Genomic DNA, 10,671 nt, shown 5'->3' on the forward strand with positions numbered 1-10,671 from the left:
TGTTGTCCGTCACGGGGGGGTGAGTGGGCACTTGAGTGATCGCTCGTGGGCTGGTGCACGTGTTTGAGCAACATCTCAAAGCAGCCAGGCTGAGGCTGGGGTTGAATCGTGTCCCCCTCAACAGGCCCTGACGCCCGCTCTGGGGCGTAGCTGTCCCTGGGGGGCTGGGGGAGTTTGGCTAATTAGGGCCAGGACACAGCTGCAAATGTCCCCCGGGGCCTGCAGCCTGCTGCACGGGTAAGATCCCGACATGGGCGGCCAGGGCCAGTGGAGAGCAGAGGAGAGGACCAGAGAGGGAGAGGGGCCCTGGGGTGAGGGCTGCCTGGCCCCTCTGTCAGACCCCGGCCTTTGGGACATGAGCGGTCAATGCCGGCTGTTGTCCCTGTGCGTGGGGCCCTCGGGGCAGCCTTGGCCAGTAGGAGTTCAGACCTCCTCTCACCTCTGCCGCCAGCACCCTGGGGTGGGGACAGCTGGCCCCACAGGAAGGGGAGCCCCTTAGCCCTCACCACTGCCCTCAGGGGGGCACAGGGCCAGAAGGGTTGCCCTCTGGGAGCACGAGCCAGCAGGACACTGCCCACCCGTGGTGAGGGTTGGTGACTTCACCTTAGGAGTGTGGGGACGTGACGTGGCCTGTCGGCTGCTGGGGCAGGGGCCACTGGCAGTCCTGAGGCCTCTGGAGCCTCTGCCGTGCTCCCCTCTAGCTACTGCCATTGGAAACAAAGGTCCCTTCTCCGCTGGGATCCCCCACCCTGGGCTCCCCAAATTCTAAAGCTGGAAGAGCGCCTGGAGTCCCAGCTCTGGAGGCTGCGGGACGTGGGGGCTGCCTGACCGGATGGAATATGCCCAGTTCCAAGAGAACTCCTCCTGCAGTAACTGCAAAACTGGAGGGGCCATTCTCCAGGGCTCTCTGGCTTCTGCTAATCTGTCCGCACCCCTCTCGCTTCAGGAGAAACTCCAAGACTGGAAGAGGCCTCAGCTTGCTTTATTAGAGAACCAAGCTCCCCCCAGTAAACAGTGTGGGTCAGGCATTTAAAAAGCCAGTCCAAGGTTTGGGGGCTCCTCTGAGCCTGCCCAGGGCTTCCAGCTCTGTTGGACCTCCCCCTGTGTCCTCCTCTCTCCCCTGAGCTCGCTTCGGCTCCCTCCAGCTCCAACCTGGCTCCCTTCTGCCTGCCCCCAGTTCCCGCCAGCTCCTTCTGGCTCCCCCTGGGCCCTGGCAGAGCCGGGACAGCTGGAGAGCGGGTTCCAGAGGCCACGGGGGTCCGGGCTCAGCTCTCGTTGCCCCCTCTTGCCGCATCCCCGCCGTGCTACAGCCCCCAGACTCTTGTGGCTGAGCGAGGGGGTTGGAGTGGGCTTCGAGGTGGGATCCCCACCTCACACCAACGAGGAAGGGGGTGCCAGGACCCCACCTGCATGCGGCCTCAGGAGGGGCTGCCACAGACCCTGTGGACAACCCCCAACCACAGGGCCTGCCTTCCCCCCTGGGTCTCTGGCGTCCAGGACCCCGGCAGCCCCTAACTCATGTGGGGCCAGAGTGTCCCCCCACTGTCGAGGGGCTTCCCCTGGGACGAGGGAGCTGGAGCACACGGGCCTGGACTTGAGCTGGGGAACCTTTTCCAGGGAAACCCCACGGCGGGCCCTCCATAGAAAGCATGGGGGAGGGGCCTGCCGGCCGGCGTCAATCAACCAGCACCTGGTTTCGAGGCCATGGGCCCCCTCGCCGGGCCAAGGGCACTGGGTGTGGGGCTTGCCTGGGCGCGCTGTCCTTCTGTCTGTCAGAGCTGCTGGAGGCAGTGCCAGCAGGCAAGGGCCACGTGCCGCAGGCGCAGGGCGAGGACCAGGAGCCGGGCCCGGACGCCCTCGAGGGCCAGTGCCACCGCCTCAGTCCGGCTGCAGCACAGGCCGAGCGCCAGGCCGAGCAGGACACAGACGCACAGCCGCAGCAGCGGGCACACGCCGTGGACCGCGGGCCGGCCGGGTGCTGGGGTCAGAGGGCATAGGTCAGGGCTGCTGACCAGGGGGACACACGCAGGCCCCGGTGGTCGAGGTCAGGGTTACAGTTGGGATTGGGGTTGGGGTCAGGTCAGGGTTACAGTTGGGATTGGGGTTGGGGTCAGGTCAGGGTTACAGTTGGGATTGGGGTTGGGGTCAGGTCAGGGTTACAGTTGGGATTGGGGTTGGGGTCAGGTCAGGGTTACAGTTGGGATTGGGGTTGGGGTCGGGGTCTTGCCCTGTGGCCCCGGCTGGCGTGACCTCCTGACAACCAGGAGCTGAGGGGCAGAACTGCCTGACAGGCCTGCTGCCCACCTGGTGGGGGCCCTGTCAGGGGCCCAGTGGGGGCACCCAGGGCGAGGGTGGCTGCAGGGGTGGCCTGGGGCTGCATCAGGCGCTGCCTGGGGGTGGGGAGAGGGCCCATGTCCCCTGGGGGCCAAGCACTTACCTCTGACGGTGGCCGTGGCGTCCCTGCGGGCGATGTCTGGGAATGAGAACAGAGTGAGGGCCCCGGGGCGGGGGTCCTTGGGGAGGGGCAAGCGTGCAGTCCCTGAGTGGGGGCCTCTGAACGGGGGCCAGAGAGGGGCCTTTCCCCGCTGCTCACTGGGCTGCCTGGGACTGTCTGGCAAGCGTGTCCGGCCTGTTTCTCGGTGGTATCGTCCCTGCTTCCGGGGCAGCTGGGAAGCTCCCAGAGGGCTGACTGGGAACGTGATCAGTGGGTGGGCTGGGCAGGGCCAGTGCCTCGTGGGAGTGGGAGGTCCAGGTCCCCCCTGTTGGGAGGGGGGGTACAGTCAGGAGGCAGAGGGTGGGCGGGGGGCTCAGCCTCTAGGTAGAAGCGGGGGAGCCAAGGGGCACCTTTCTTGGGGGAGGGGGGCTGTGTCAGAAGGGTTTCTAAGAAGGCCCCGTGATTCTGTCCTTGGATATCTAAGCCCCCCAGACTGGGTGGGACCTGTGGCTTGCTTCTAACCAATAGGATATGAAAAAGGGTCAGGATTGTGAAGATGTGGTTCACATTCCTTAGTTGACTTGGAGTTAGTCAAAGGTGAATGTATGATCTGTGGTGGGCCAGACCCTATCAGGTGAGCCCACAGAAAGAGGATCTGGAGGTCAGAGAGAAATCCTGTCTCTGGCCCTAAGAGAGCAAGCTGCTGGGAGTTTTACAGCAATAAGAAAATAAATTCTGCCATAATGACACGAGACTTTGGAAGAGGACCCCTGAGCTCAGAGGAGACCCCAGCCCTGGCTGACACTCTCTTGGGGCCTGAGCAGGGACCCAGTTAAACTGTGCCTTGATTCCTGACCCAGGGAACTCTGAGATAATAAATTTATGTTGTTTGAAGTCGTTAAGACTGCGGAAATTTGTTATGCAGGGTGGATAACACACAGGAGTGAGGTTAGCCCGGGGCGATGGTGGGGTTCTGGGGTAGAATGATGGAGAGTCTGGGAGGTGGCCAGCAAAGGGGGAGGGGGCTGAGGGCACAGAGGTCCCAGGAAGGTTGGAAAGAGGAAGGGCAGCCTTCACTGCGCTCTCCTGGCTCAGCCTTCCCCCTGAGAGAATAGGTAACACTTGAGCCGCTGCCTCTGTTTCTTCCTGCCACTTGCTATCTCTCTGGGACTGCTCGGAAGGACCCGGCAGGGCCTGGGCTATAACAGGGTGATGCCCGTGGGCTGCAGAGGTAGCCGCGGATCCCGCCAGGGCATGTAGGCGCTGCTGGTGGCCCCCGACCTTCCCCGGTCCCCCTCCCCCTGTCTCACTCCCTCTCGCCCCTGTCCCACTTCCCCTCCCCCCCCGCCCTGCTCCCCCTCAGCCCCTGGGCTCCCAGGAGCTCTTACAGTGCACGGCCACCTCCAGCGGCTCTTGGAACGTCACATGCCTTGTGCCCCTCCGTGGCTCGGCCCCCTGGCCGCTCCTGGCTGTCCGGCTCCGTCTCAGGATTGAAGGGGGGCACCCGTCACCTTCTTCCTGGGGGTGGGGGTTGCAGACAGCACCATGAGAGGGTGGTGTCTTCTCTGGGCTTGGTTAGAGGGACCCCTGCAGACCTGCCCCTGCCCCCAGACCGGCAGGTGTGAAGATAGAGGCAGCCGCGCCTGGCCTGGCTTCACAAGCCCCTCTCAGACAAGCCGGGAGGGTCTCCTGCTCAGGACCCCAGCCCCGGTGGGTTCTGTGCAGATCCCGGGTGCCTGTGACAGTGCCCTGATGGCAGAGCGGGCCCATAGCTGCGGGCAGTGACAGCGCTTCAGGTCAGGTGTTGTCCGAGGGTGGCACGCATGGGCTCCCCCAAATTCTCGGGGGACTTGGTGGGCAGGGAAAGGCTGGGCTCCGTGGGGGGACCCTGGATGCTGTCCCTGACCCGACACAAGGTGAGGGTCTGAGTGGGTGCAGAGCAGGACCTGGGACCTTCCCCAACTCCCCGAGGGCCAGGCTGGGCCCCGCTGACCCCCCTCCCCTCTGCCCTGCCTCAGCTGCCCGGTGGGGGTCGGGTGGGCAAGAGACTGGTGGAGGGAGGGCCAGTGCAGGAGGGGCCTGGTCTGCTGTTGACGAGCTCTGCTGGACTGTAGTTTCAGCTCAGGTCTGTGTCAGGTGCCCTGGTCACAGCTGGGCCTGGGCAGTGTGGAGGGCTGGGGGACTGTGCCAGCTGCCGGTATTTCTCCTTTAGGGAACTTGACCCTCATTTTCCCCTCAGGTGCATGTCTCCAGGCTGCATGGGGTGGGGGTGGGGTGTGGCAGTGACTGGGCCACGGGGTCAGCATCACCTACCTCCCCTCTCTGTCCCCCAGGACCGGACCCGCCATAGCTCCCACCTCCTCCGCCTCCTCCAGCCCGGCCCAGGTGCCCTCTGCCCCTCGGGGCGCCCCTAGCTCTCTCCTCCCAGGGCCCAGCGCCCTCCCCACCCCGAAGGAAGGGGCCAGGCTCCCCGCGGCCTTACCCTGCCGGGCCAGGCCATGGGGCCCCCGGCGGCCTCCTCATTCTCTCCAGCCGGGAGTCGGCCCGGGGCTGGCGCGGACTGCAGTCCTGGCTGACGGGAACCGGCCCTGAGATAAGCAAGAGCCGCCCTTATTGCGCAAGCGGCCCTCGCAGGAATGCAAACAAAGGCAGCCGGGCGGCCTGAGCCCCTCGCGGCGCCGGCCCTGCCCAGGCGGGCGCCCTCCTCCCTCCGGGTCACCCCAGGGCCGGACTCCTCTGCTCGCTCCAGACCCCGCCTCCCCGGCCAGCCCCCTGCTGCCCCTCGGCTGCCCCTCTCCCCGCCCTGAAATACCCTGCGGGCTGCCGCCGGGCCGGGGCGCCGGGCCGGGGGCTGGGGAAGCTGGCATGCCGTCCTCCCGTCCGCCACTTCCTCAAGGCGGAGGCTGCGGCCACAAAAGCTGGGCTTTGCCCCTTTGGGGGGTCAGGGGCCCCTGCAGGGGCCAGAGCCTTGTCAGGGCTCGGTAGGGGGGACTTCTCTGACTGGAGACTGGGGGTGTGTGTGGACTCCTCTGGTCCCACCTCAGAACCCTCCTATGCTCGCCCAGCACCTCTGCTCCTCTCCCCCCTTACCCCCCCCCCCCCCGTTTTAAATCGTTCTCTGAGTAGGTGGGAAATGCTACCTTTTGCTGTGATTAGCATGTTTTTGGTTGCCAGGAGGTCCCTGACCCCGCTGTCTCACTAACTGCAGCTGCTCTGGGGTGCTGTGCCTTTCATGTCCTTTGGGGGTCCCTTGACTGTTGAAGCCCTCCAGGCACCCCAGGTGGGGGACAGGTGCCCTGGGGAGGTGAGGTCCAGGTGGGGACCCGGGGCCGGTGCGGGCGGGCTGGGGGCGGGTGTAGGGGACCCACCCCCGGGGTTCTGCCCTCACCCCTGTGTGGGGTCCTTAGCCATGGTTGCTTTCTTGGGGGCTTCCCTTGGCTTCCACCTGCTTCCCCAAGGAGGGTAGGGACTGGGCTGAGTGTGCTGGGGCAAACCTCTAGCCCTCAGGCTCACCCTAAAAGGAGCACGGCTGACCCGAGGGAGGCAGACGGGGGTGCCCCAGGCAGTTTCCTCCCAGGAGATAGGAGGGGGCAGGGGGGGTTAGTGACGTGCGCGTGGACCTGTCTGGACAGTTCAATTATTCCGAAAGAGCGATTTTCTCCTAGCACAGCATCGGGGATTTTATTGGCAATAGGGCTGATGGAGGAGCCAGCCAGGAGGTGGAGGCGGCTCCCCATTGGGTATCTGTGCGGAGAGGGGCTTAGGAGGCTGTAGCAGGCCCGGGAGAGGCTCCCTCCTTGGGACCATGGTCATCCCAAAAATGTGTCCTGTGTATGTGGAGACCCTGTGGGGCCGCCTCGCTCCCCAGGGGCAGTGTACCTCGGGAGTGTGGGAGCAGTGCCCAAAGTTGGGCGAGACTCGGGGCAGCTCGGAGACACCGGGACATTCTGTGACTCAGTTTCCCCTGGCTGGGTCAGAGGCTCCGCTTTTGGTCTTGAGGAGAGGAGGGGAAGAGGGGTGTGGCAGGGATTCCGGCCGTGGTCTCTGGGATGCAGGACGGGCGGAAGGAGAGGCCTGGGGAGGCTGCTCAGCCTGGGCTGGGGACGCAGACATGCTTGGGGGGGCGGCCTGAGCAGCTTTCTGGGTGGGGGGACCCGAGGAGCCAAAGCCGGGGCAGCTGCAGAGGAGGACGCAGCTGGCTCCAAAGCCCGACTGATCGGTCTTGGGACAGCCCCTTTGGGGAACCCAGGTCTCCTCTTGGGACATGGGAGTCGGGGAGGCCAAGTGCACTCCTGATCCCTGGGCAGCACCTTCTGCAGTGTCCAGCTGCAGACAGGACGGGTCACGCAGTGACCACATGTCGAATGGGGCCGCAGACACAACTCACACTGGGTTCCAGTCCCCTCCTGTGGACGCCAGCAGCCCCCCAAAGCCATTTAATCCCCAGGACGGCTCGGAAGGTGCTGCCGTCCTCCTGTTTTACAGATCCCCGAGCGAGGCCTGTTGGGGCCGGGACCTGACCAGGCCACCTCCCAGGTGCTCAGTCCCGCCTTCCAGACCCCACAGCCGCTGCCCACTCAGGGCGCCATCCTTGCATCCTCCCGGAGCCCTGTCCCCACCCCTGGCGCTCCTGGTGCTCCCGCAGCCCACCTCCCTCCTCCTCGGGGACCCCATCCTCGGCACACCCCGCAGGCCTGCCCGTCCACCCTCCACCCTGCAGACTCCCTGGAGCTTTGGAGGCTCCCCCCAGCCTCTGTGAGCCCCTCTCCTTCTCCTCCCACTCCCCTTTCCCTCCTGCCCAGAGCGGCACCCAGGGGCTTCCCTGCCCCCACCTCACTCGGGCCATTTACCCAAACAATGCTCTGGGCACAGAGGTGCTGGACACGTGCAGACAGGGACACCGGGGCCCAGGAGGGACATGACAGCCCCTAAGGAGCAAGCCAGGGGAGGGGCTGCCCCACCAGCTGAGGCTGGGGGTGCTCGCCTTGCTCCAGGACATCCCTGGACGGGTTGTTTGACAATGCCATGTCCCTGCTGTCCCCCGACCTGAAGCCAGGGTCACCTGTGTGCTGCCTGTGTGCAGCCTGATTGCCCACTTGTGTGTCACCACCTTGCCACCTGTATGCCTACCTCTGTCACCTGTGTGCCACTGTGTGCCTGGGGGCTGTGAGGACCTGGTGTCATTTCATGTGCTCTGCAGTAATGGGATTTTACTCCCACTTCTCAACAGAGGAAACTGAGGCCCGGAGTGGCATGAAGCCAAAACCATGCCCATCTGCCTACACCCACAGCAGGCAGAGCCTTTGTGGGTCCTGGGCCATCTCAGGGGTCGTGGAATCCCGGCTCGAGCTCTCCTGTGCAGACAGAGGCCCCGTGTTCCCTGTGGACTGTAGGTACCCAATGTCCCTCCACCTGCCCCCGTGGCCTCATCCATTCTACTCTCAGAGGGGCTGAGACAACGTGGGCAAATGCGTGCACACAGTGTGGGTCCACGTGTGTGTGTGCACACGGTACTGTGTTTATATTTGTGAACACAGATGTGCAAATGCACATGCACGTGTGCACGAGTGCAGTGTGTGTGACTGCATGGTGTGTGTGTGTGAACGTGCATTTGAGTGTGCACCTGTGCTCTGTGCATATGCATCTGCGAGTGTATGTATGAATGTGTCTGTATGTGTTCATGTGCGTGCGTGTGTGCATATTTGTGTTTGCACGTGGGTGTGTACACATGTGTGAGTGTGCATATGTGAACCAGTGTGTGTCTGCATGCCCGGGCCTGGCCCTCCCCTACCTTGCTGGGGGTTTGGAGTTCCCTAGAGGCAGCCTGCTGGGTTCCTCCCTCCTCCGTCAGGGGCAGCTGTGTGCCATGGCAAGTTCTGGGGATCTTTGTGCCTCCGTTAACCCAGCTGTATGGTGGATTGTGCACGTGCCCAGGGCTGAGACGCAGCCCACGCAACGCCAGTGCTCGGTGACACCCGCTGCTGATGCCTGCGGGCTGGCCCTGTCCCAGCCCCTCCTCGTGCCCCTTCGCTCTGCTCCACTGAGGGGAAGCCCTGGGCACCCCCTGCCTGGACCCTGTGGCCTCCTGGGCCTCCACCCTGGTGACAAGGGGGCGGGGGCCGTGGGGGCACTGGCAGGGACAGCACGTAAGGCGAGGCCTCTGGGCTCGGGGCCCGTGCGTGACAGATGGCTGATAAAGGACGGAAAATAGCTCCGGGCGCCGGAGCAGGGGCCTGGGCCACGTCACGGCTGGGGAGGGATGCCCATCTGAGCGGGGCCAGGCCCTGGAGTGGCCGCTGGGAACGGTGGGGGCATCCCCAATGCACCGGGCCCCTGAGAACCTGTGAGCCTCAGTGGGTGCCGGGACCTCGCTGCAGCCCGCCAGGTCCCCACGCCTCTGCCCGGGCACCCTCCACGGGGCTGGAGGGGTGCGCCAGCCCTGCAGGCACCCTCACACACTCACACACACTCGCACCGGCCCGACCCACCTGTCCTCTGCTGGCTCTGTGCCACGGGTGTGGACCCTCCAACCAGGCCCAAGGGCCCCCATTCGGCCGGTGATCAGACCCACGGCTGCCACACAGGCAGGACAGGTGTGGCGCTGGCACGCCGCCACGGGGTTTCCTTACAGCGGGGCCGCCCTGCAGTGGGGGAGACACCCCAGAACGGACTCCTGGCAGCCCGAGTCCCCGGGCATGACTCTCCACTTAGTTTGAAGGAGCCTGGAGGCTCCCGGGGGGCTCGGAGACCCGCCCCCCAGCTCCTCTGGCAGGGGTGGGCTTAAAGGTCCCCCCAGCGCACCTCACCGTGCAGAGGAGGCACAGATGCAGGGGGCACTGGGCCCAGCGACTGTCCTACTTGGCTTGGCTGACCTGATTTAGACTCAAAGTCCTGCACCCCGGAGCCCCCTGGGCCCTCTGTCCTTGTCCAGGGCCCCGGTCTCTGTGCTCTGCTTGGTCCCCTCCCCCGCCTGCTCACCTGTGGCAGGTTCTCTGCCTGCACCCGGCCTGGGCAGTCTCTTGGGCACCTTCATTCTTGGTGCTGGGCAGGGCACCGCAGAGCCCCCGGGGTCAGGCCCAGCATGGCGCTGACCCCTGTGGCGCCCCTCCTGCCCCCACAGGCCGCACAGATGGACGCCGTGGGCACAGGTGTGGAGGTGCAGGCCACCCGCCTCGGGTGCAGGGGTCGTGCTGGACTGCCGCCTGGCCAGGGCTGGGCTGTAGCTATCCCTCGCTTGGGGCAGAGATAGCAGAGACCCCGCGGGCGGACGGCGCAGCGGAGAGGAAGTTTCCCAGGCTCCCGAAGCAGCAGGCGGGGCCTGCAGACCCCAGGAGAGGCTCCAGCGCCACCCCCGCTCCGCCCAGCCCCAAGACGGCCTCCCAGGGCATCCCCTGGGCCCTCAAGCTCCTCCCACTCCGGAGCTCTTGGCATCGGAGTAGGACGGGCTGGGGCAGCGGAGGGCCTGGCGTGGGGGCTGCAGGAGGGGGTGACCTCTCTGCACCTGCGGCACCTGCCCCCTTTCCCTGGATGCTTGCTGCTCCAGGGGTCCAGGAGGAGGTGACCAAGGGCTGACCCTGGCTGGCTGAGCAGGAGGGACAGCACGCAGTTCAGGGGGTTGCATGTGGGGGTGGCGGACCTGCCCTGGGTTGCTCTCTGGGCTCCCTGCCCCTGTTTAGCATCCACAGCTGCTCCAGTTGTGCTCCACGTTCGTGGATGAGGAAACAGCAGCTCAGAGAGGCCAGGCACCTTGCCCAGGTCAGGAGGCAGGGGTGGGGGAGCCTGCTCAGGCTCGGTCCCCCCATCAGCTGGGGTGTGAAGCAGCCCTGCGCCTGTTGTCTGTGGAGAGGCCCCTGCGGAGGGTGGCGGGCACCAGCTCGAAGTCTGGGCTGATGGGTGTAGGATTTCACGTACCCAAGGGGGCAGTCTGAGTGGAGCCTCCATTGGCAGATGGCAGCACATCTCTCTTGGTGGAGCCGGAGGATCCCAGGGTAGGCGGTCTGTGGGCCGGGGTGGGCGACCACCTCTCAGAGATCCCTTATGGGTGCATGTGGCTCGGCAGTGCCCACAGGGCCAGCACATCTCAGGAGGTGACAGCAGGTAGCAGTGGCAGTTCAGGGTAGGAGGGAAGGGGGCAGACTGGCTTGGGGTGTCCATTAGACACTTGGATGGGGGGCAGGACCTGGAAGCCAAAGGTGGCTTCCAGGGGGAGGCACAACTGGGGAGATACCATCTGCGGG

At 65.3% G+C, this 10,671-nt stretch overlaps 1 protein-coding gene across 1 annotated transcript; it reads right to left on the reverse strand.

Moving 5' to 3' along the window:
- Nucleotides 1-469: 469 nt before the first annotated feature.
- Nucleotides 470-9,027, reverse strand: C14H14orf180 (chromosome 14 C14orf180 homolog). The gene is made up of 5 exons (XM_077126671.1): nucleotides 8,923-9,027; nucleotides 4,917-5,022; nucleotides 3,823-3,952; nucleotides 2,438-2,473; nucleotides 470-1,978 (listed from the first exon to the last, which is right to left on the reverse strand). The coding sequence occupies exons 1-5, from the start codon at nucleotides 8,982-8,984 to the stop codon at nucleotides 1,773-1,775; spliced, it is 540 nt and encodes a 179-aa protein (XP_076982786.1). The 5' UTR covers nucleotides 8,985-9,027; the 3' UTR covers nucleotides 470-1,772.
- Between the last annotated feature and the right edge of the window lie 1,644 nt (nucleotides 9,028-10,671).

Source organism: Tamandua tetradactyla, chromosome 14, assembly GCF_023851605.1.
Source record: "Tamandua tetradactyla isolate mTamTet1 chromosome 14, mTamTet1.pri, whole genome shotgun sequence".
In the NCBI taxonomy this organism is placed as follows: Eukaryota; Metazoa; Chordata; class Mammalia; order Pilosa; family Myrmecophagidae; genus Tamandua; species Tamandua tetradactyla.